A 23,533-nucleotide genomic window follows, 5' to 3' on the forward strand; every position below is an offset into this window, starting at 1 on the left:
AACGCCTCGCTCCCCCTTCGAGATCGACCAGGTCCGCTCCAGCGGCCTACCTGGGTTCTCGGACTTCCTCTTCCCCGAACCAGAGCGCTGGCTCGTGGTCGAACGTGCCGGGGAAGTAGCGCCCTGCTTGGCAACCGAAGAGCCCGACCTTTCGGCACTCCCGGAGCCCGCGGACTCGCGGTGCTTGGCCTTCTGTTGGGCCCCCGTCGCCAGGGCGCCCTCAAAGGACTTAGAAGCCCGCTCAGACTACTTCTTCGCCTTCTCACTTGCTGTGCCCTTCTCCAGCCAGGTGGCGAGGCAGGAACAACAATCTTATTTGGTCCGTTCCCAAAGGTTCTTGCAGAACGCAGAGTCCTTCTCCACGTGCATTTTGTCCCCATGGAGGCAGTAGACACATCGCGAATGCTCGTCCTCCTTGAAAACGTTATATAATCCGCATCCATGTCTCAGGTTTGGACTGTATGGTAACACCAGGTTTCCCGACCCCCTCCTCACCTGAGCTGGTATGAGTTGTAGAGGATTCTTCCGACTTGTCTGAGGATAGTCCTTTCCTTCTTTGTCGCCAAGTTTCGCTGATCTCCTTCGGGTAAATCCTTCCCTTCTGCTTGTAGTTGCAGGTATGGGCTCCACCGGAAGCCACTTTGCCAGAAACGTGGGTAAATCTGGCAGCGGGGACCCCAGGGAGCCCATCCCAAACCAGGGAAAAAGCTTGTTGAAAAAACCCTGGCAAGTTGTAACGGCGTAAACCAGCTGAGGACTTCAATTCCCAGGATGCACTGAGATGCGGATGCGAGTATTCGCAGGAGTTCGGCGAAATGGAGCAGCAACTGTACAGCAAAGATTGTCAGGCGGAGAAACCAACAGAGGGAGAGGTCAGGCGAAGGTAAGCAGAGCACAAGGCTAACAGGGAAGCACGGAACAGATAGAAAGTACTAGGCACAGGGAACTACGTACTGGAAAGTAGTCAGAAGGAGGGAAGGGCAGGAAAGCCGGAAAGGAGTAGGAGGGGATCCCGTCTGAAAACGGGAAGAAAAACAAACGCACAGGAGCGTTAGGAAAAACTTTCCCGTAGCACTGGAAAGTTGCAACGCATGCGCGTTAGCTTCTTCCGGGTTTTTATAGGCTGGAAGACTAGAATGTGCCTGATGTTTACAAGGGCGGTGTCCGTCTACCATTTCCACCTTCTCCATACCCGCCAGGGTCGGCTGCTCATGACAGTATGACCCCTCTTCAGTGCTCTCCCTCCCGGTTTTCCCGGATGGAGATAATGAAACTTCCGAAGCAATTTAGGAGCAGAAATGTTCCTAAGTGGTTCCCATGTGCATTCGGTCTTTGGATACCCTTTCCAAAAGACCAGGTACTGCAGAACTCCCTTGTTGTATCTGGAGTCGAGAATGCCGGATACTTCATATTCCTTTGTAGAATCCGGGGTCTTCTGCGGTGGTCTTTGTATCTTTCTAGAATGGGGATCTTCACGGTAGGCTTTAAGAAGCGACGTATGGAAGACTGGATGAACCCTCTTGAGACTTGATGGGAGATTTAGCTTGAATGCTACTGGATTGATCTTAGCTGTTATCCGGAAGGGGCCCAGAAATCTGGGTGCAAACTTTCCTGGACGAACCCATCTGGGTAAGTATTTAGTAGACAACCATACGCGGTCTCCTATATCCCACTGAGGGTTTGGGCTCCTTTTGGAATCCGCCCATCTCTTGCAGTCTTGTCGGGCCTTCATGAGATTAGATAACGTATCCCGATGCAATCTTTGTATCGTGTCCAGTAATTGATCCACTGAAGGTGTATTGGTAGGAGGCAAACCAGACAGTGGTATATGCTTGGGTTCGTATCCGTAAGTGCACTTAAAGGGACTCATTCCAATGGAGGTATGGATGGCATTGTTATATGAGAATTCAGCCAGCGGCAAAAGATGGAGCCAGTTGTCTTGTTCCTGGTTACAAAAACACCTAACATACTGTTCTAAGGTGGCGTTTAGACGTTCTGTTTGTCCGTTGCTTTCTGGATGGAATCCTGAAGAAAGTGCTCTCTTTATTCCTAACATGTTGCACAGAACGGTCCAGAACTTGGACGTAAATTGTGTCCCTCTGTCAGAGACGATAATGTTGGGGAGCCCATGCAGCCTCACTATGTCCTTCAAGAAAACTTCTGCGGTAACACTGGCAGTAGGGAGTCCTTTAAGTGGAGAAAAGTGAGCCAGTTTACTAAAGGAGTCCACTGTGACCATTATGGCGGTGTATCCACATGAGTCCGGTAAATCCACAATGAAATCCGTAGAAATGTGTTGCCATGGACCACCTGGATGTGCTTCTTGTTGAAGAAGGCCCAAAGGTTTATGGCAGGAGTATTTGCTCTGAGCGCACACTGGACAAGTCGCTACATATTCCTTTACATCTTTGATCAGAGAAGGCCACCAAAAATGACGGGATGTAAGTTCTATCGTGGCTCTCTGACCCTTATGTCCTGCTGACGGAATATCATGGCACCATGAAACCGCCTGTGTTTGTAGGTCTCGGGTAGGTAAAAACAAGGCATCGTTTTTGAAGAGAAAACCACCTTTCTGGTTAAGACTTGTTTCCGTGCTGGGGTTTCTTTGTTGTCCTGCCTGTACCTTCTGTAAAAAAGAGTTGATTGTGTTGATGAATGTCTTTCCTGTTAGTATGAGTTCCTGTTCGTGTGGCTCTTCTGCTTCTTCGCAAAAGCTGCGTGAAAGGGCATCTGCTAGAGTATTCTCTTTCCCTGGAAGATAGGTGATAGAAAAATCAAACTGTGAAAAGTAGTAGGCCCATCTGGCATGTCTTGAATTACGACACTCCATCTGTTGTAAGACCTTAAGGTTTCGATGATCGGTGCGAACTAGAAAGGGAACCACTGAACCCTGGAGAAGATGTCTCCATTCCTTGCAGGCCTGGCGAATAGCTAGAAGCTCCTTTTCTAGGACTGAATAGTTCCTTTCACTTGGACTTAACGTCCGTGAGTAATAGGAGACAGGGTGTTCCAAATCATCTTCTTCCTTCTGTAGAAGAGCAGCCCCAATAGCACCTTGGGAGGCATCGGTCTCCACGATAAACGGTCTGGTCTGGTCCGGTTGTCTCAAAATAGGAGCGCTTACGAATGTCTCTTTCAATACTTGGAAGGCTTGTTCGGTGCTTGTGTCCCAAATAAATTTGACTCCTTTTTTTAGCAAATTCGTTATGGGTAGAACAATCATTGAGAAGTTCGGTATGAATTTTCTATAGAAGTTCGCAAGGCCTAGGAATCTTTGTACTTCCTTCACGTTGGAGGGTACGGACCACTGGGTGATTGCTTTAGTCTTAGCTGGGTCCATCTGTACATTGTCAGCGGATAAAACAAAACCCAAGTAAGGTACCGTGGTTGCTTCAAAGACGCACTTTTCGGGCTTAGCTAATAGACTGTGTCTTCTTAATCTGTGTAGAACCTCTATAACCAACATGCGATGTTCGTCCAGATTTGTAGAATACACCAATATATCGTCTAAGTAGACTACTACTGAAGAGAATAGCATATCTGCAAACACATTGTCCATAAAACGCTGGAATTGAGCAGGTGCATTGACTAAGCCAAATGGCATAACCCTATATTCATAATGACCTAGTGGTGTCCGGAAAGCGGTCTTCCACTCGTCCCCTTCACGGAGACGTAAGAGGTGGTAAGCCCCTCTCAGGTCCAGTTTCGTGAATATTCGAGCTCCCTGAACCGCTTCTAAGATGTCCTTGATTAGGGGCATAGGGTATCTGTCCCGCACCGTAAGACTGTTCAGGCCTCTGTAGTCTATACAGGGTCTTAACTCAGTCGTCCCTCTTTTGGACACAAAAAAAAGTGAAGCTCCAGCTGATGACGACGACTCTCTGATGAGACCATTCTTTAAATTGGTTGCAAGATACTCCTTTAGGGCTTCTTTCTCGGGTAAGGACAAAGGAAACATTCTTCCAAAGGGAACGACTGCGTCTGGAATCAGGTCGATTTTGCAATCTTCCTTGCGATGAGGAGGTAGTAGGCGGGGTTGTGTGTCAGTGAACACATCTACAAACTCTTGATAGGGTGCTGGAATCATGTGAATACCATTAGAAGGGTGTAGTGCTGCTTGTACGCACCTTGAACTTTCTGCAGTAAGACAATGTTGTTCACAATACTGAGATCTGAAGTCCACTGTGTTAAGACTCCAATCGATGTACGGGTTGTGTTTCCTCAACCAGGGTATGCCTAGTATCACTGGAAAATGTGCCGCCCTGATCAAATCGAAAGTTAGATATTCTTGATGGGAAGCCATCGTGATCTTAAGATCCTGAGTTTCATGACTGATGGGACCGGAGGTTAACGGGCTACCATCTACCCCTTCTACGGTTATAGGTCGTATCTTGGGGTGTCTAGGAATCTGCTGGTCCAGAGCCCATTTATCGTCCACGAAGTTGCCGGCAGCTCCGCAATCAACCATGGCTAGACATGTCACCGGTTCATGTTCGACCCACTCGATCTGAACCTTGATAACCAGTAAACAGTTATTGTTCAAAACCGGAGGCTGTGCTGGGTGACAGGGATTTACGTTATTCACCCCTTCCCTTTCCCTGTTTAAGGTTGGGGTCTTTCGTTTCCCTGTCTTCTGAGAGGGATTTCCGTACAGTCCCGTAACAGATGACCATTTGAACCACAATACATGCATAACCCAAGGTCCTTCCGTCTCTTGCGTTCACTGGTGGAAAGCGGTCCTCTTGTGGTGGATCCAATTTGCATCGGCTCTTCCATGGATCCTTTTTCAGGTATTGAGGAGGGGTTTGGACCTGGAACGAAGGTTCTTGGTCTTCTTCTTTCTGCTTTCCTTTCGGCCATGCGAAACTCTATTTGTAGAGCTAGTGAAATCAATTCTTGAAAGGTATTCGGTCTGGCTACTCTCGCCAGTTCATCCTTGATATCCTCACGGAGTCCTCTTCTGAAGATAGTTTGTTGAGCCGTCTCTGGCCATCCAGCTTCGGCAGCTATCCTTTGAAAACCCGTGACGTATGTCTGGACATCAAAAGAACCTTGGCGGATGTCCAACAGGTTTTCATACGCCGAATACCCTACTTCGGGTCTTTCAAATCTGTCCCGGAATCTTTGGACAAAACCGGAATAATCAGTGAGAATCGGATCTGCACTTGTCACCAGAGGAGTGGCCCATGCAAGGGCATTTCCTGTCAAATTGGAAACCAGGAATCCCACCTTTGTTTTATCTAAATCATAAGTTCTAGGCCGAAAGGTAAACTGGATAATACAAGCGTCCAAGAATTCTTTGATCTTTTTGGGATTTCCGTCGTATTTCCCACAAGGTAATGGAATGGGAGGCAATTCTCCACGATAGTTATCTTGTGGTGGGACATGCTGCCCTGCTTGTTGTATTTGTTGGACAGTTTGTCTGAGTGCGGAATTATCCGCTCTCAGGGACTGCACTTCTGAGGTCAGAGCCTGAATGGCATTTACCATTTCCTGAAACTGTTCAAGGGAGGCCATTTTTGGGCGTTGCAATCTCTCAGGTTTGGACTGTATGGTAACACCAGGTTTCCCGACCCCCTCCTCACCTGAGCTGGTATGAGTTGTAGAGGATTCTTCCGACTTGTCTGAGGATAGTCCTTTCCTTCTTTGTCGCCAAGTTTCGCTGATCTCCTTCGGGTAAATCCTTCCCTTCTGCTTGTAGTTGCAGGTATGGGCTCCACCGGAAGCCACTTTGCCAGAAACGTGGGTAAATCTGGCAGCGGGGACCCCAGGGAGCCCACCCCAAACCAGGGAAAAAGCTTGTTGAAAAAACCCTGGCAAGTTGTAACGGCGTAAACCAGCTGAGGACTTCAATTCCCAGGATGCACTGAGATGCGGATGCGAGTATTCGCAGGAGTTCGGCGAAATGGAGCAGCAACTGTACAGCAAAGATTGTCAGGCGGAGAAACCAACAGAGGGAGAGGTCAGGCGAAGGTAAGCAGAGCACAAGGCTAACAGGGAAGCACGGAACAGGTAGAAAGTACTAGGCACAGGGAACTACGTACTGGAAAGTAGTCAGAAGGAGGGAAGGGCAGGAAAGCCGGAAAGGAGTAGGAGGGGATCCCGTCTGAAAACGGGAAGAAAAACAAACGCACAGGAGCGTTAGGAAAAACTTTCCCGTAGCACTGGAAAGTTGCAACGCATGCGCGTTAGCTTCTTCCGGGTTTTTATAGGCTGGAAGACTAGAATGTGCCTGATGTTTACAAGGGCGGTGTCCGTCTACCATTTCCACCTTCTCCATACCCGCCAGGGTCGGCTGCTCATGACACCATGGCAGTTCCTGAACAGCTTAGATCCGGGCGTCGAGCTCCCTTTGTCCTAGGCCATGTCCGTTGAGCTAGGCCGCAGATCTTCCGGAATCCTCCAAGAAGTGTAAACCCGATGTAAACTTCACCCTTGAGGGGCGTAGAAGAATTCCGAAACGGGTCCCCGTTATCGGAAGTAGAAACGGTGGCGCTTGAGGCTCGATTACACCGAAAAATGAGAAAAAAAGCGTGAAAACGCAGTTAAAAACTCGTGAGCTAAACACGAGGACTCCCAACACTTGAGCGTGCGGTAAAAATCTGAGGATGGCTGCCAGAGGCGGGGCTTAGGGAGAGGGCAGTCATTGGCTGGGGGCAGTATGACCCAGAGATCAGTGATTGGTTACTACTAAGAAAGACAGATCAGAAACAAAACTGATACTGATTTTTTCTTTACCGAGGATTCCCGGCCTGACGGGGAATATTCATGAGCATGTGAATCCATGCCAGACCCCATGCTGGAGAAAGTAGCTTTGTGATGAAGAAAGGGCACAACAGCGGAGCAATAAAGTGTGGTGAATCAGTATCTATTACACAGGATTAATTCACCATGAAGCCAATCAACATTTGCAACTACAAAGATTTTACAACATGATGAAAACAAACCCTGCTACTGACCCTTCCGACAATCCAGTGTCTTGAAACCACAACATTAAAATATGGTTAAGTTTCCTTGTTCCCACTCTTGCAGGGAGACATAGCCATCTCCGATTGCACAGGTATTTTTGTTAGGGGAGGGGGCGTGGCTGGTGTTTACGCCCTTCGGAGCTTTCACGCATGCAAATACAAAGTATGAGTTATATCCTACTGCACGGAGATCATCAACTCAAAGAGCCTGACAGAAATTATTCCATTAGTGTATACATCTGGTGTCCTTTGCCCCTCTGCCGCTTTTGCTGCATAGGATGCTCTCAGTTGCTCTGATGAATTAGGTTTATTCTAGACGGCTCCTTTCTTGGTATTTAATTCCCTCCTAGCACTATCAAGACTTTCATGTCTCTTGTGACAAGTCTATTTGATGCGCTTATCAGTTTGTGTATGACACTAATGTTCAACTCCTACTATATTTTTCAACCTAGTGCCCTCAATCCCAATATATATTTTTATGCGACTTATCAGTCTAGGATTTAAAACTTTTCAACATAAATTAAAAATTATGATCAGTCTCTGATATCCAGGCAAACATGCAACCTACTTTATTTGCATTATAATTTGCACAAAGGAAAACCAAAGTAAGAATTCATTAAAAAGGTTGCTGTACCTTTTGGGACCACCAGTGATGCTGGTGGAGAGATTTCGACAGGCAGACACCTTCCTCCGTGACAGCTTGTTGCCGTTGCTCTCGTCTGTGCTGTCGTCCTCTCTCTTTGGAGTGCTGCTTCCCTTGCAGTTGAGGTCACGTAACACGTCATAATTAATTTTACTGGAGATCTTCTTCTGTTCCAGCATCTTCTCGATGGCTTCGCCCGCCGTACTCGCATGGATCGGCTCTCGCTTTTTGGACGGTTTCTTCGGCTTCATTGTACATGTGGAAAGGAATTACAAGTTTATCACTGACGCCAGTATCATACATGCTGGCTGTTAAATACTAACATGTTAAAGTAATCAAATTGAAATGATTAAAACAGTATGAACATGTTCCTTACTGCAGATCCTTTAAGTTCCGACATCCTCCCAACTTGTCATATTAAAGAAGATTTTTTTTAGCAGCCCTCAATTATGTCCGACGTTTGCCTGAATGCTCAATGCATGTTCACAGCCAATTAGACGGCTCTTCAAGCTGTTCAATGCACTTTAAGGCAGCAATGATCAAATATTTCAACTATATCTCAAGAGGGGATATCCTCACTCTCAGTTACAATTCTAAATGTTGTCTCTACATTTCCTTACATGCAGTTTCACAGAACTACAAGTGTCACCGACACTCATCCACGCAGGATTCTAAAGCTACCTTGCAGCAATGATCACATTCTTTCATCATCTGAAATGAGTAATTCTTCCAAGAGATATGTACCTTTATCTTGCACTATGTCAAAACCTTTGAAACCAAAGATTTCAAAGGTCTGAGTAGGAGCACTGCATGGAGCTCATCGAATTGAGTGCCTGGGCGCAGCAAGATACCTTTCATTTAATTATTACTTTAGTGATGTGCCAAAAACAACGATTCAAGGAGGAGATTTTACCTTCCAGTTGAAACAAACTAGCAACAAAGCAGGATAAGAGTTATCAGCATATGTAGAGAGCCTGGACTAGCAACTGCGCGAGATAAAAGTCCTGTCCAAAAAGACCATGCCTGTCTGATATAGAAAGACAGACGGAAAACACTAAGCTCAATGCCATTAAACTAATGCAGAGAAACCCAAATCAGTGGGCCTTGGAAGCACAGAAATACACATTTTCTGACGAATAGAAGCACTAGTATGTTCTTATTATGGTTTCACTGGATCAAAGAACACGAGATGGGAGGAAGACGTCAAGCCCTCACTGATTTAACACTCCCTTTGGAGGAAGTACGGTTCAATGAATGGAGCCTAAATCAATGCCGATCAAAATACTATGAACTCCCCACCTGGCAGTGAAATAACAGCCCCTTTGGGAGGAGGTAAAAAAATGATACAGATTATTAAACCTATGAGCTCCAAGATTGGTTGGCCACAAGTTATTGCAATTTGGAATGTTTGCAGAGAGGTTTAGTCTCACCTTTGCAGCTCTCAAAAAGCGCTCTTGAACACAAACATATTATTAATTCATACACTCATTCCTCCCTTCCTCCCTTAATTCTTATTTGGCAGCCCACCAATGTTTGTTTTAAAAGAAAACTTGTGGCCATCAAGAGATTATTTCTACAGGTTTCCTTTAAAACAGGGATTTGTTTCAAACTTCCTCTCAGTGTTGCAACACTTATATCCAAATAATTAACCGCGATACCTTTCATCACACCAAAGAGAACTTGATTGTATAGAGTATTGAGGGGGATAGCTCAGGGGCAACACATTCGTCTTAGAAGCAAGATAACGCAGCGCAATACAGGTGCGAAGCCAGATGGCGCGCTTGGAAACCTCTCTGTTATTAAGTGGGTTATAAAAGAAAGATTATAATTATATATATCATCAACAAATGTCTGTAAAACCTGCACTTTACACTGTCACATACAAAAGACAGCCAACATAATGTAACTAATATATAATACGATATCCACATTGGGTTGTTTCAGATATTGTTCTATTCAAACTTACACATAATTATCTTTGAAGCAAAATTACGTTGCTAAACCAAATCTTATATATGATATTAATTAAGTAGCTAATAGCGATTTTTGCGTCTGGAAAAAACCTATGCAAAAGGTGTCTTATTCAAATGTGCCGCAAAATCTCAGAAATGATGCTAAAGAAATGTACACTTTAGTAGTGTACCCATCAGCCACCATTTTATTTAGTCTAAAGGAACAATCAATGTCCAATATCCAACCCCCAAAAGCCAGTGTGAATAAACCGCTTAGAGCCTTTCAATCAATGAACTCCCCCTAAAAGCACATGCGTTTAAACCGGGGGTGCATCAGTAACGGAATTCGATAAACTTACTATCCACCCATTACTGTCGCCAAGAAGTAGAATGCTAACAAATGTACATACTTAGGCCACAAAATGTTGAAATAAATGGACTATATCTCAAGAGGGCAGATTAACAGTTTATTATTAGCTTGTGTTCCTAAAAAATCATGGTTTGGGAGTTACCAGTGGACGTGGTCTACGATTTGAGCTATTTAAGGTCTTTCACGTCAAACATGAACACAATGCAGAGTGTAAGATCAACTTCATAACAGAGATATAGCCTGTACTCAAGGTTGCATCCAACCAATTATAAAAATCAGTTGCAAAATAGCTCATTTCCTGTGTTAGCCCCAGTATGACCACACATTCCAATGTCAGAAAGCTGCTTGTTTCATTGAGGATCGATTTTCCCTGTGGCAGAAAAAAATGACCACTCACGTTTCCGGTGGACTGGTGAACAATTTATTTGTAAAAAAGCAACAGGATAGACCCAACAGCAACACAATACCCAGATTCATTTCCTGTTCCCATCAAACCCTGTTCCCTTATACCCACGGTTGGTGGTCCCAACAGGTCAAGGTTGTATACTGAACTCCTCTTGCTAGCGGAAAACAAAGCCTCATTATACAGGCCTTTGACACCAGCTGCGTTCTTTAATGTTAGCTAGTGTTATCAGAGAGGTCAACCTGTCATAATACAGTTAGTTGAGGTGAGTATACGCCTTAAAGATTCACAAACGCTTTGAAGTAGGCGAGAGCATTTGCAATATAACGACTTCCGCCCACTAGTACCGCTTTTCCTAAGAAAGCGAGAGTCTAAAACATGCTTGCATATGCCAAAAAGGAAATAAGTCAGAAGTGAGAGATGTGAAGGCGAGAATGCCAACAAGATAGGGGAGAGGCTTTCATTGCAAAGACATGTGCATTAACTTCCCCTCATATGAGCAAGAAGAAGTGTTTAAACATGGCAGTTTACAGTACGTATTCATTCTCAAAATGCAGTACTGTACAAGCGGAGTACATAAAATTATCCTTTCCCAAATGTTCATCCACATTCCTGACTCCGCTTCCTCTGATAATTACTTCATCATTATGGTTTTAATGAAGATGTTGGATTGGAATCTCAGGTAATACAGCTAAATCCACCAGTGTGTGGTCTTAGGGCTTCTTTTTAAGAGTACCACGTTTCCACCACTATAATAGCATTACCACTTTCTGATGACGTAACTGATATAGACGTTCCTTGTTGTAAAGATCTTCAAACGTTTCTTGGGCTTTCTATGTTAGATTATGACAAATAGGTTTGTGCTATTTTGGGAGGGAGGGGGGGAATTATAACTTTTAATAAAACCTGATATTGCTCTAATGTCAATGGACTTTGCAGTATACTAAAAGGCATATTTGGCTGAGCAAATCAATTTTTGAATATAGAAGGGAATGCTTAAGTTGAGTTTAAGTCACAGAGGAATTCAAAGCGAGCTTCAAATGTACCAATTTTTATTGGCAAAAACGAAGGCAAGCCCAGGCAGTTTCCAAACATGGCTTCGATTGTATAAATAATCACAATGAGGGGTGCAACCCCCAATTGAAATGTCAAAGTATTGTAGGAGACATTTTGTGTGAAGTACAAACAAGATATTTTAGAGAAAACCCATCATATTGGTTATTAAATGGTCTGATCTGAGTCATAATGAAATATATCTTAATCGTTAGTTTTTCATTACTTCACTTTTCACATTTACAAGCTGTCACGTTGAACGCCAAACATTTAAAAACGTAACTTCAAGCTTTGAGCGCCCAATCCACCAAGGAAAGAAGCTAGCTTTCTTTTCTCTTTTAGTTTTTTCAATATTTAGTACCACGGTATTTGCTTGTAAAAAAAATCTCCATACGGCAGTAAAGCTACATTGCCGGCTGATCCGTGTGTGGTCGGATAGTAAAACGTCTTACGTATAAGCTATTCAGTTCACCACCATATCTTTTCCGATGGAAAATAGAGAATTTTTCTTAACGTCTCCTTCATTTCTTCTATATACAAGTTAAACAGGGGGTCAAAACACTGCCCTGCTTCAAACTTCAATGAGTATATATATATCCTTGGGAAATCTGCCATTTTGATTTAGCCGGACAGCCGTGCAAGGTGCGCAACTGGATAGGCATCTTCAAGAGACCCTAATCTAGGCTCCAGCTGTGCAATTTTCACCAGAGTATCTCCAACTACCCAACCAACTGCGAATTAAATGTATGAAAGAGTCAAAAATATATTGGTATTAGATTTTGTTAAGCACCAATTTCTAAAACCAGTTTGAAATAAAGGAAGCAATCGGTTTCTTAGCCCAATTTCTAAGTACCTTTAAAAGAAGCAGGGCAAATATTTTAATGGAGACCTCCAATAAAATGTATGGGTTTGTTATTATATCTTGGGTGTAATCCAGCTCCTCTTTTATACACAGTTTAAGGACCCTGAAGGCAACATCCCCAACTTCTCAGGGAAAGTCTGCTCCCAGGTGGCCAAGGAAGGGCAGAAGCTACCCGACACAAACACTGGGCGTGCCCATCTGTGGGAGACCACCCGGGAAGAGACCAACCCTGGGAAGACGGAACTTCTCTGTGGTAAAAAGAAACGACTCTGGGTCAGAACAACAACTAACTTTACACCAACCCCTGTATGTATGTCATACTGTATGATAAAAGATGTAGTGGGAACACTTGATTGTGATTATATGTGTCAAGGAAAATGTACTGAGATGAACAACCGAGTAAGGAAGATTACTCATTCAGAGTAGCCACTGACGCATATTAGTTGTTTTCAGCATGTGATCAATACCGCAAACTTTAAAAGCAAGAGAGATCTGAGAAGATGGTCTCTTGCATCCTGATGCGGTTCGGGCAGCAGCAACGGCACAGTTCGGAGAGGCAGGCGTGAGAGAAACCAAGAAACCCTGTGGCGAAAAGTCAGAATCGGACAGACCGCGGTCTGCAGTGAAGGCCAAAGCAGTGAGTGGATTGAAAGGGACTGGAGCACTCACCGCAAGAAGCAAGAGGTTTAACCCCCAGCCTTCTCACAGTGGAGGATGCAGAAGTCACCAAGAAGGTCGGTAAGCCTAGGGAAACCATAAGGGGACCGGGGTGCTTCCATGCGTGTAGCGAGAAGCAGCTGTAGAAGCAGAGCCTCCGCACGACAGTGATAAGTAAACAAATGAACAAGCATCGATAAAAGACAAAAGTACTGGCATCAAAAGTCCACAGAAAGGAAACCAAGTCAATAAACAAGTATTGTCAATAGCCAATAGTAATGACATTGAAAGTATATGAAAAGGAGGCCAAGCAAACACACCAACATTATATAAAGCCAATGGTTATAACACTTAAAACACAATGGAAGTAAATAATAGCTGAACAAGCATTGGCCAAAGATCATAACCAAAGGTTAAGAACTCAAATCACGATATCCAAGAGGGAAGGCAACACTTAATGAAAGACATTCAGGGATCCATTAAAAGATTGAAAACAGCAAGAAGGAAATTGGAATAATCTTATCAAGTGCAAAGAGAGAAGGGTCAAGGATCCAATACTGGTGAAAAGGAAAACTATTAGAGGTCTGTCGAAGTCCTGGCAGGAGAGTATACCAGGCATATTGAGCTCTGTTAAAAACCTACCAGGCGAGTATACCAGGTCTTGGGAAAGTGAAATTGCTTAATGAAACACTGGAAATCCTGGCAGGACAGTACACCAAGTATTCCAAAGGAAACTTAAGATTGTTTATAAAAGAACTAGGAATCCTGACAGGAAAGTATACCAGGTATTCTAAAGAAACCTGTAACTGTTCAAGGAGAATCTGGATTCGTGGTTGGAAGGTACACCAGGTTTTCTCAAAGGAAGCTGAACCTAACCAACAACTTGGATTGTTGGAACGTTTGAGTGCTGGAACATTGTGTAATATTATAGGGGAAGGATAAAATCCTTCTTTCCTGTTTTTCTGGGAACATTTGAAAATGTATACTTTGTTTTGTCACTTTGGAACTTTGTGTTTTATCTACTAGCCTAAAGCCTCAAGAGAGTGGCTAAAAAAGGTTAACCCTATTGCATCTTGTTGCGTTTAAAGTGCGAGGGTCATATTAGAGTTTGACACATGGCATAAGATGTTTTTACTTTGACATCCCGACTGTTCCCTTTGCTAGTTTTATTGAGGCAGGAAACACCCTCACAGCTGTAGGGAAAGATAGGCATTTATCCAACCCTTCTTTTGTTATTAAAATTTTATAACCACAAAATCATATTGTTGTGTCTGATGCCTACTTTTGACAATGTAAGGAATAGGAGGGCATCCTCACTTCTTTCGCCCAAAATATCATCCTCAGAGGTGGCCAGGGAAAGGCTGTCGCTATCGGATTCTGACCCTGGGGATGGATATACGAGGGAGGGTAATCTGATTGGAGGAGACTTATGGAGTGGGGATGAGGCACCCTTAGGGGAGACATGCTATCCTCCCCATTTCCCTTTTACCTTGAGTCCAATGTCTCCCAAGCCTTTATAGGCGGCTGTCAATCCCTTCCCTACTGTTCCTGCGAATCAAACCCTAAAACACGCCAGTTATATACTGGGACGTGGAAGAGACCAACTAGGAACACAGAGCCTCTCTTTATTGATAGACATGTACTGGGACCAGGAGGAAGCAACCAAGAGTACTACCAAACTCTAAAACCAGCAATAGACAGTCTAGTCTTTTTTTTTACCAATCAGTCTGCCGGGAGGTTTAAAAGCAGGAAGATTGAAGAACAAGCAGCAAGCAGGCAGCTGTGTAAGGAGGTATCCAGACTCCGGGACGAGAGCAGATCTCTCCAGGAAGGTTGCATGGCAGACAGAGTGCTCGAGGAACCAGAGAAGCTACAGAGTGTATGCAGCCGGAAGAGTGGCTAAAAGAAGCTGGAGGGTGGTGGCGGAGTGTGGAAAAGGAACCGGCGTGAGCAGGGGAAGTTGAGTGAGGCCCGAGCTGTAAGGGACACATCATTGGTGGGAGCAAAGCCACAGAGACGCTGCAGAGACAGAGCTGCAAGAGGACTTGTGACAGCCAGGAGCCACGCTGGAACACCATAAGAACCACCCAGTGAGTCAGCTTAGAGAAGAGGACACCAGATCAGCAGGAGAGCATGTAAGACTGATAAAGCTATTGAATACAGATTAGAATGAAAGCAAGCACAGTTGAATACCGTTATGAATGAAAGTTGTTTTATGGAATCACACGAGTTAAAGGAACTGTGCAAGTATTGGCGAGAGCCACAAGGATATCATTGTGAATTGTGCAGATCAAGAGAACAAGCACTGGCAAGGGCCATGAGAGGATGTGAAAGTGCAACAAGCGAATGGCGCAAAACAAATAATGGTAAAGCATTATAAGGATGTAGAATGAGAATAAGCCAAGCACCACTGTAGAGAAGACAGTGGCAATGTGCATATGAAAAAAGAGCAAGTAAGATGTGTCGGTTGCCTGACCTGTAATTGGTGGACTGTGTGGTCCGACATCTGCACCTAGACCGAGTACACCCCTTTGTGAAAAGCCACTTAAAGCGCCACAAAGAAGCTTGTGATTGATTAAAGGTAGTAAGAGAAAAAATAGAGAAAGAACTGCACTTGGGCAGAATAGGAGGCCCTTGGGAACGAATGCCATTCCCGGATTACCTAGTGTCCCCCCTAGGTCTGGTACCCAAAAAAGAACCTGGTAAGATCTGGCAAATACACCATTTGTCATATCCCGAGGGACACTCCCTCAACAACGGCATCCCGCCCACTGAATCAGCAGTTACCTACACGCATTTCCAGGAGGCCCTAAGACTAATACAGGACTGCGGCAGGACAATCCTCATGGCTAAACTGGATACTGAATTGGCTTTTAGGTTACTACCAGTCCAGCCAAGCTCACAGCAATGGCTAGGTTTCACTTTTGATAAAAAGTTTTATGTGGACAGATGCCTCCCCTGCGCAACATTTGAACAGTTCAGTTCCTTTTTTCAATGGGCTTTTCAGAAGCAAGTATCAGGGGCAAGGGTAGTCCACTATTTGGATGATTTCACGGTGATGGGCCCAACAGATTCTGAGGAATGCAATAGGGCACTGACCGAATTAGAAAAGATGGCAGCACAATGGGGCATCCCATTAGCAGCAGAGAAGACAACCAAGCCATCCACAAACATTATCTAGCAGAATCCCAAAAACAAAAGTAGTTGAACTGCTAGGGAACAGCCAAGAGCTAAGCATAAAGAGCAACGGCACAGTAAGGGAATTACGATCACTGGCAGGTAGCCTCAATTTTGCAGTCAGGATCATTCCACAAGGCAAAGTATTTTCCAGAAGCCTTGAGTTCAAAACCAGAGCATGCATCAAACCCCACCTATACATCAGGCTGGGCAAAGAAGTGAAGGAAGATCAAAAAGTATGGGGGAATTTCCTCAGAAATTTCAACGGGGCCACACTTTGGCACACACCACTGAACACAAGGGACAAAAGGGTTCTCTTCACGGATGCAGCGGGGAGCAAAGGTTTTGGGGCCATTTTAGCCACAGAATGGGTGGCTGGACCCTGGCCCGAGGCTTGGCACACAGCAGGATGGACTAAAAAACATCACTCTTTTAGAAATATTCCCCATCTGGCTAACCATACACATATGGGGTAGGCAGCTGGCTAACACAGAACTTATGGTTTGGTGTGACAATATGGCAGTGGTAGGAATTTTGAAAAAAAGAACCACCAAATGCCAGTTGGTGCTCAGAGTACTATGAGCCATCACTACGGTCACACTACATGAAAACGTTGTTGTCAAAGCCAAACATCGCTGGAGCAGATAATAACTTTGCCAACGCTTTATCTCGCTTTGAGTGGATAAGATTCCGGGAGCTAGCGCCTCACGCCCAGGAAAAGATGACATTGATCCCAGCGGAATGCAGGGCGATAACGGGTAGCTAGAAAAATCAGCATCAACGCCTGCGCCCGAGGGCCAAGGGCGGGGTGCACATCAACGACCAGGAACCTTAAAAACGGGTGCCAGCAGCATGCTGCCCACAGAAAACATGAACCCTGCTACAGGGTTCCTAGTAGAAATGGCGGAGAAAGCCTTGGCAAGCAGCACTACAGCTCAGTACAGTAAGTGCTTACAAATGGTTCTTAGAACAACCGGTTTCAACCATGTGGAATTAATAACAATAAAAGATACATAAATCTTTTTAAAGTGGGCACACAATAAGGGTTTTAAAAAGGATTGGGCAAAGACACCTCGTAGCAATATCTTATTTTTCAAAATTACAGGGTCACTCAGATCCCACACAAAGCGCTTTGATTTCATATGCAATGAAAGGCTGGGGTAAAATAGAGGGACCTCAGGTAGATACCCGTCACCCACTAGATTTTGATAAGCTAGTAAAAATAGCAAGCCTATTACACAGCATATGCTCTCACCCATATGAAACATTATTTAAAACAGCATTCTTTCTCGCCTATTTTGGGGCTTTCCGAGTGGGAGAGCTCATTGCCTCCAGCACGAAAGCCAACAATGGCTTAGGCATTATGGAAACCAGGATTAGAATGGACAGCATCAACATCGAAATACAACAATCCAAACCGGGGCCAAAAAAGGGTCATCAACATTTGCTGCATTGACGATGCACCATATTACCCGGTGTGCATCACCAACCTTTACTATACACAGCGGCCCAAAGTGGGGGGGGGGGGGGGCGGAGGGGGGATTCCTAATCCACAGGGATGCAGCAGCTTTGAGTAACTATCAATTTAAAGGGGTGCTGATGAAAGCAATCGCCCAAGCTGGGTGGAATCCAAAGGATTTCGGCACCAACTCTTTCAGGATCAGGGCTGCAACCTCAGCATGGCAAGGAGAGGCCTAGGCGCCCAGCAAGTAAAAAAGATAGGGGGGTGGAAGTCGGATTGTTACAGGAGATGCATCAGACCAGAACGAATATAGTTCTGCCACCAACCCCCCCACCCCCCCTCGCCTCACCTTACCTTACTCTCACCCGCCTTCTTTCTCCCCAGAAACAACAGCCGAGCGGGACCCCACCCTTAAGATCAGCCTGGATAGTCAGACACTCGTTTGTATTCAGGACAGGGCGTTGGGCCAAAGAAACTAAAGACGGCCCAGCTTTCAGGAACACGATCTCATCATGGTGAGGCTACAGAGACCTCCACTGGCTAGACATCCATGACAAGCTAGCCGACCTAGTCGCATACAGAGATCCCCCCCCCCGGAATTGTTGATAATAAATCTAGGGGGTAATGACTTGGTAAACATGGGAAGAAAAATGTTACACAAAGAAATAGGTGCCTCGCTATCAGGCATTTCACATAATTGGAGGGGCACGGAAATTTATTTTTCAGCAATCCTGTTCAGAAAAACATGGCAGGAGGCCACCTGTTATAAATCAGTCGACAACTCCAGGAGAAAATTGAACAGAGGGCTTGAGAAATTCTGCATAGCCAGAGGGTTGGTCTTTATAAAACACCCGCCCATAACATTGGGTGACCCCGATCTGTTTCACAAAGATGGCACCCACCTATCGGGGCACGGCATGGAACAATTTTATAGAGAAATCAGCAGTACTTTAGCTACCAGAGCCTGCAAATAACCTACCTTTTGGGGGAACTCAGGCAGGATAACCTACCTGAAGTTTGGCGGCACAGGCCTGAGAGGGTAACCTCAGGACCCGGTGCCCAAAAGTAATATATTTTTACGATGTGCGAATATTGTTTATGTTCCATAACCATATCTGTAACAATAGAAACCTACGGCCTTTTTATTGCCAACACATTACCAAATGTTGTGGTTTAATATTTTGTGGGGCGGGAAGGGATCGACAGGACAGGACACCCCCACCCCAACACAACAAATGTATGTTCGCCTGCATATGGGGTCCAGCAGTTACTAGTGCATCGGCGAGACACGTGAAGGGAAGCATCGGAGACCTGCCAAAAGCTTCAGCCTGCGAGACCCAGCGGCCCTTGCTGAGTTTACTTCCCCAGGCAAGAGGCATTTAAGATCACGGAAAGCCCTCACTAGACGCATCAAGTAATGCCCCTGTGAGGATGCACTCGGGCTCGCATCCTGGGATCGCCCCACATCAGGAGGGGGCCCTTAGCAAGGCCTGTGCTGGCTGGCTGGCTGGCTGGCTGGCTGACACACACACACACACACACACACACACACACACACACACACACACACACCACCCCCACCCCCACCCCCACACACACACACACACACACACACACACACACACACACACCACCCCCACCCCCCCACCCCCACCCCCACCAGCGAAGCTCATAAAACGCTCTTACCTTCTGCTCTTTGTAAATTCCCAGCTCCTTCTCCTTTGCGATCCGTTCCTCCTTTTCTGAAAAATGTCAACAAACAAGAATCAATTCTACCGGAGAACACCAGCGAATAGCGATGGCTGAAGCTAGAGGACGCACACGCAGAGTTTGAAACCGCAACCCTTTCTTATTAGTAAATATATCCCTGCCTCACTTTGAGGACATTTCTAGGTTGTTTCTCCAGGTTCCCCCTACACTCACTGTTCAGAGGCAAACGTCCTATTTACTAATGAATGCTGTAAAAAAATGATTGTACTAATATTTTGAAATATTGAGTAAAAGATATACTTTACCCAAAAAGAAAAGGAGACATGAGGGCACAGTAGGAGAATGCATGGGGCAGAGGGGGTCTACAATGGGTGTGTCCCCCCTCACCTCCACGGTGAAGACAATCAGTTTAAATTTGGGGCTGTACTTGTCTTCCCCTGGGATACTTGCACCATTTAGGGGCCATCAACCTCAGCGCAGCAACCAAGACTGAAACCAGACTTGCATTTCAGACCATGACCAAACTAAACAGCTGTGAACATGTGTGCTGGCCTCTCGCTGGATGCTGGGAGGGCCACGGATGGAGCCATTTCAAAGCACCATGTTGGGTGCCCATGTACACTTCCCGGTGGGTACTCTAGAGAACAGTAAAGGTGCATCCAATATTGTTTCATAGCCTGCATTTGAAAAAAGCAGGCAAGATGTAAAAGTGCCCGCCAAGCAGATCATCTGCTGAGCTCTTCGCAATTCATGCAGGCGAGTCATGTTTAAGTATTAAGTATGCACTAGTTGCAGCATTTGCGGGCCTGTCTTGGGTTTGCCCAGCAGGATGGTGGTCTGGTGTAGGATGAATGTAGATGGAACCAGACTGCCCTTTTTGGGGAGGTGATGATTTGGGTGGTTGACCGCCTTCCCACTGCCCTTTTTGCGGAGGTGATGATCTGGGTGGTTGACCGCCTTCCCACCGCCCTTGTTGGGGAGGTGATTTGGGTGGTTGACTGCCTTCCCACCGCCCTTTTTGGGGAGATGATCTGGGTGGTTGACCACCTTCCCACTGCCCTTTTTGGGGAGGTGATGATTTGCGTGCTTGACCGCCTTCCCACCGCACTGTTTGGGGAGGTGATCTGGGTGGTTGACCGTCTTCCCACGGCCCCTTTTGGGGAGGTGATATTTGGGTGGTTGACCGCCTTCCCACTGCCCTTTTTGGGGAGGTGATCTGGGTGATTGACCGCCTTCCCACTGCCCTTTTTGCGGAGGTGATGATCTGGGTGGTTGACTGCCTTCTCACTGCCCTTTTTGGGGAGGTGATTTGGGTGGTTGACTGCCTTCCCATCGCCCTTTTTGGGCAGGTGATCTGAGTGGTTGACCACCTTCCCACTGCCCTTTTTGGAGAGGTGATGATTTGCGTGCTTGACTGCCTTCCCACCGCACTGTTTGGGGAGGTGATCTGGGTGGTTGACCGTCTTCCCACGGCCCTTTTGGTGATCTGACCTGGGTGGTTGAACGCCTTCCCATCGCTCTTTTTGGGGAGGTGATCTGGGTGGTTGACCGCCTTCCCACCATCATTCTTCTGTATGGCAGCCAGAGCATTTTGCATGTGCGGGGTTCATTTGTCCTTTTCTCATACAGAACAGTGAAGTTACTCACAGGATCCATTTCATTGGCAGCTTAACATGCTCTTTTCTAGGAACAAAGTAGAGAGGGATGGAGTAGGGTGACTGACAGGTTTAGTGATCTATTGCAAGCCTGTATTTTGACAGCTGCTCTGACAGGATTATGTTGCAAAGGAAGGGTTTGTGGTGAGGGGTTCCCTTGACTAGGGGTTATAATTCCTAAATTCGAAGTGATATCCCACTTCTTAATAATGACCCACAACCACTATCTTAAGTCATATGTGTATGTCCACCTGTCTCTTCACAAGGGTCCTTCAAAAGGTTGCAACAAATTCTTGTAAGTCACCACTTCTCCCCAAGGGGGAGCCCCTTCCCATGAGACCAGGGAGCTGAGGCCGCTGCCAGATGGTCCCCCTACGGGGTTGTACTCAGCAGGAGGATCTCATGGGGAGACACTACCCCTCTAGGGACAAGGACGACCAGCCAAGGGAAACGCGGTATGCCAACCCTTCATCACCTCCACATCCTCCCATCGCTTCACTCAACCCTCTGTAGCCCATACTTCCCTTTGGTTCTGTAGTACTGGAATAACTGGCACGAGGAAGAATAGGGGCGTGACCTTGGAAAGATCTCCCTTTTATTTATTTAATGTATTATTTCTAAGCGCTAATGCAAAAAACCCTTGGGCATAGTAGCGCTAAACAGAACGTAAAACAGATAGGACCAGAGGAAAATCAGGTTCAAAATCAAGCATTGGCAAGCCAGGGATAATTCGTGAAAGAGGAGTGTTTTCAGACACTGCTTGAAGCGTCTCAGTGAAGAACATGATCTAATATCTGGCGGCAGGGCATCCCAGCACCTTGATGCTGCATAGGGAAAAGATCTGTTGCTGACCAGTGCTAGTTTTGCTTTTGGAATTTGGAGCATACATGAGTTGTTTGACCTAAGCGTTCTCCAAATGGGAAGCCACGACAGTCTATCGGAGAGATAAACTGGGCACTTCCTGTATAGACAATTGTGCGTAGTGCACAATGTCCAAAAGGTGATGAATTTATCTATAGGAACCCAGTGTAGAGCCCTTCTGGCCGTGGTCACATGGTCAGATCTGCGCAGACCTATCACCACACGAACTGTGTTATTTTGAACCACCTGAAGGCGGTTGATTTCACCCTCTCGATACCCTGTAGGATGCTAGCACAGTAATCGAGGCGTGCTCCAACAATCGCCCGGGCCAGAGTAGCACAGTTGGAGGCATCCTGAAAAGGTCTAAGTTGTACTAGCACTTGGATGTAGTAGGAGGTGCCCGAGACCAAGCTGTTGACATGAGCCTTCATGCTAAGCTCTTGGTCAAGGACAACCCCTAGAGTCTTATTTGGCAGTGTAGCCAGGATGCATTCAACAATTTGGAAGGATTGATAACTGGCATCCAGTTTACGCAACTGGGGTGCCGTACCAGTGATCATAATCTCGTTTTTTGTGCTTTTTAAAGCCAGCAGGCTTTAGCTGGCCCCCTCATCAAAGGCCCACTTTCCAAGGCCGTGTCTTGTCCCCTGTCTGTTGTCTGTGGGTCCCCTCCTGCTATCAGGACATACTGTAATCAACGGAGCAACTAACATTCATCTGAAGGTCAGTTCCCTTACCTAACATCAACAATCCTGTCTCTGTCCTTCTCACCTGGATCTGTCCCTCCCTTCACTTCATCTCATCTGGACTACCACTATCTAGCTGTTCCTGTTGATGCATGTGTTTTGTCCTGCTTGAAATTTCAACCTAGTTGTGCCCATTTTATGCATGCGCTTTGCCTGTCCTGCTTGAAATTCGAACTTCGCTGCGCCCATTTTATGCATGCGCTTTGCCTGTCCTGCTTGAAATTCGAACTTAGTTGCGTCCATTTTATGTATGTGGTTTGCCTGTCCTGCTTGAAATTCGCACTTAGTTGTGCCTGTTGCTACTTTTATCCTCACTAGCTGGTACACTTCCCTTTGTCTCCCCACCTCCCCTGTGCCCCCCTGCACCTGACCCCGCTATCCCCCGAGTGCATCAGTGCTTCAGACTGGTAAGTGCACCCCCCCACCTCCACTGCAGCCAACATGTCGTTCTCTATCTCTCCTATCCTCTCTAACTGATTCTCTATTTCATATCCCTCTCCTATCACTAAAAAGACACTTAAGAAGGACATACTGGACTCCAACCCAGGCCTTCCTATTGCAGACACCTATGTCAAGGCTTCCGCCAGAGAGACTATCACTAACATCCTCTTCTTCGTTAACGCACCTGACCTATGGACACTCTACATGGTCGTCTTTCACTCTCCTACCGCTCTCTTCTCCCATTAATGGTGGCACTCGCTGGGAGGTTCTCCTTGACCTCTTCGCCATTTCCAAAGTCATTATTGTCTATCTCAATAGAACCATCATGGTTTAGGGTCCTCAACCCAACCTTCTCTGACAGGCTCCTCCCTCGCCTCTCTAACCTCACCTCTCCCTCCGTCCAGGCTCCTTTGCCTTCTGTGCCCTCCTCCTCCTCCTCCTTCTCCTCCTCCTCCTCCTCTGTACAGGCGCCCCTGCCTTGCCATACTGTATCGGCTCCCTTGTCAGATTTGGCTCTTTTTTCATCCTCCACTATCCCCCTGGAGCTCTCCCCAACCGGGGGGTGAATGGGAC

The 23,533-nt window shown here is 46.0% G+C and overlaps 1 protein-coding gene across 4 annotated transcripts in view; it reads right to left on the reverse strand.

Annotated features, from left to right (window-relative positions):
- Positions 1-23,533, reverse strand: part of BRF1 (BRF1 general transcription factor IIIB subunit) — a 1,105,609-nt gene that overhangs the window by 153,258 nt on the left and 928,818 nt on the right. For all 4 annotated transcript variants that reach the window (XM_069638202.1, XM_069638201.1, XM_069638205.1 and 1 more), the window contains 2 exons: positions 19,234-19,289; positions 7,603-7,856 (listed from right to left, as the gene is read on the reverse strand). In XM_069638202.1, the coding sequence (XP_069494303.1) occupies positions 7,603-7,856; positions 19,234-19,289 (310 nt within the window). The remainder of the gene's footprint in view (positions 1-7,602; positions 7,857-19,233; positions 19,290-23,533) is intronic.

This window comes from Ambystoma mexicanum, chromosome 14 (genome assembly GCF_040938575.1).
Source record: "Ambystoma mexicanum isolate Mex_15411 chromosome 14, UKY_AmexF1_1, whole genome shotgun sequence".
In the NCBI taxonomy this organism is placed as follows: Eukaryota; Metazoa; Chordata; class Amphibia; order Caudata; family Ambystomatidae; genus Ambystoma; species Ambystoma mexicanum.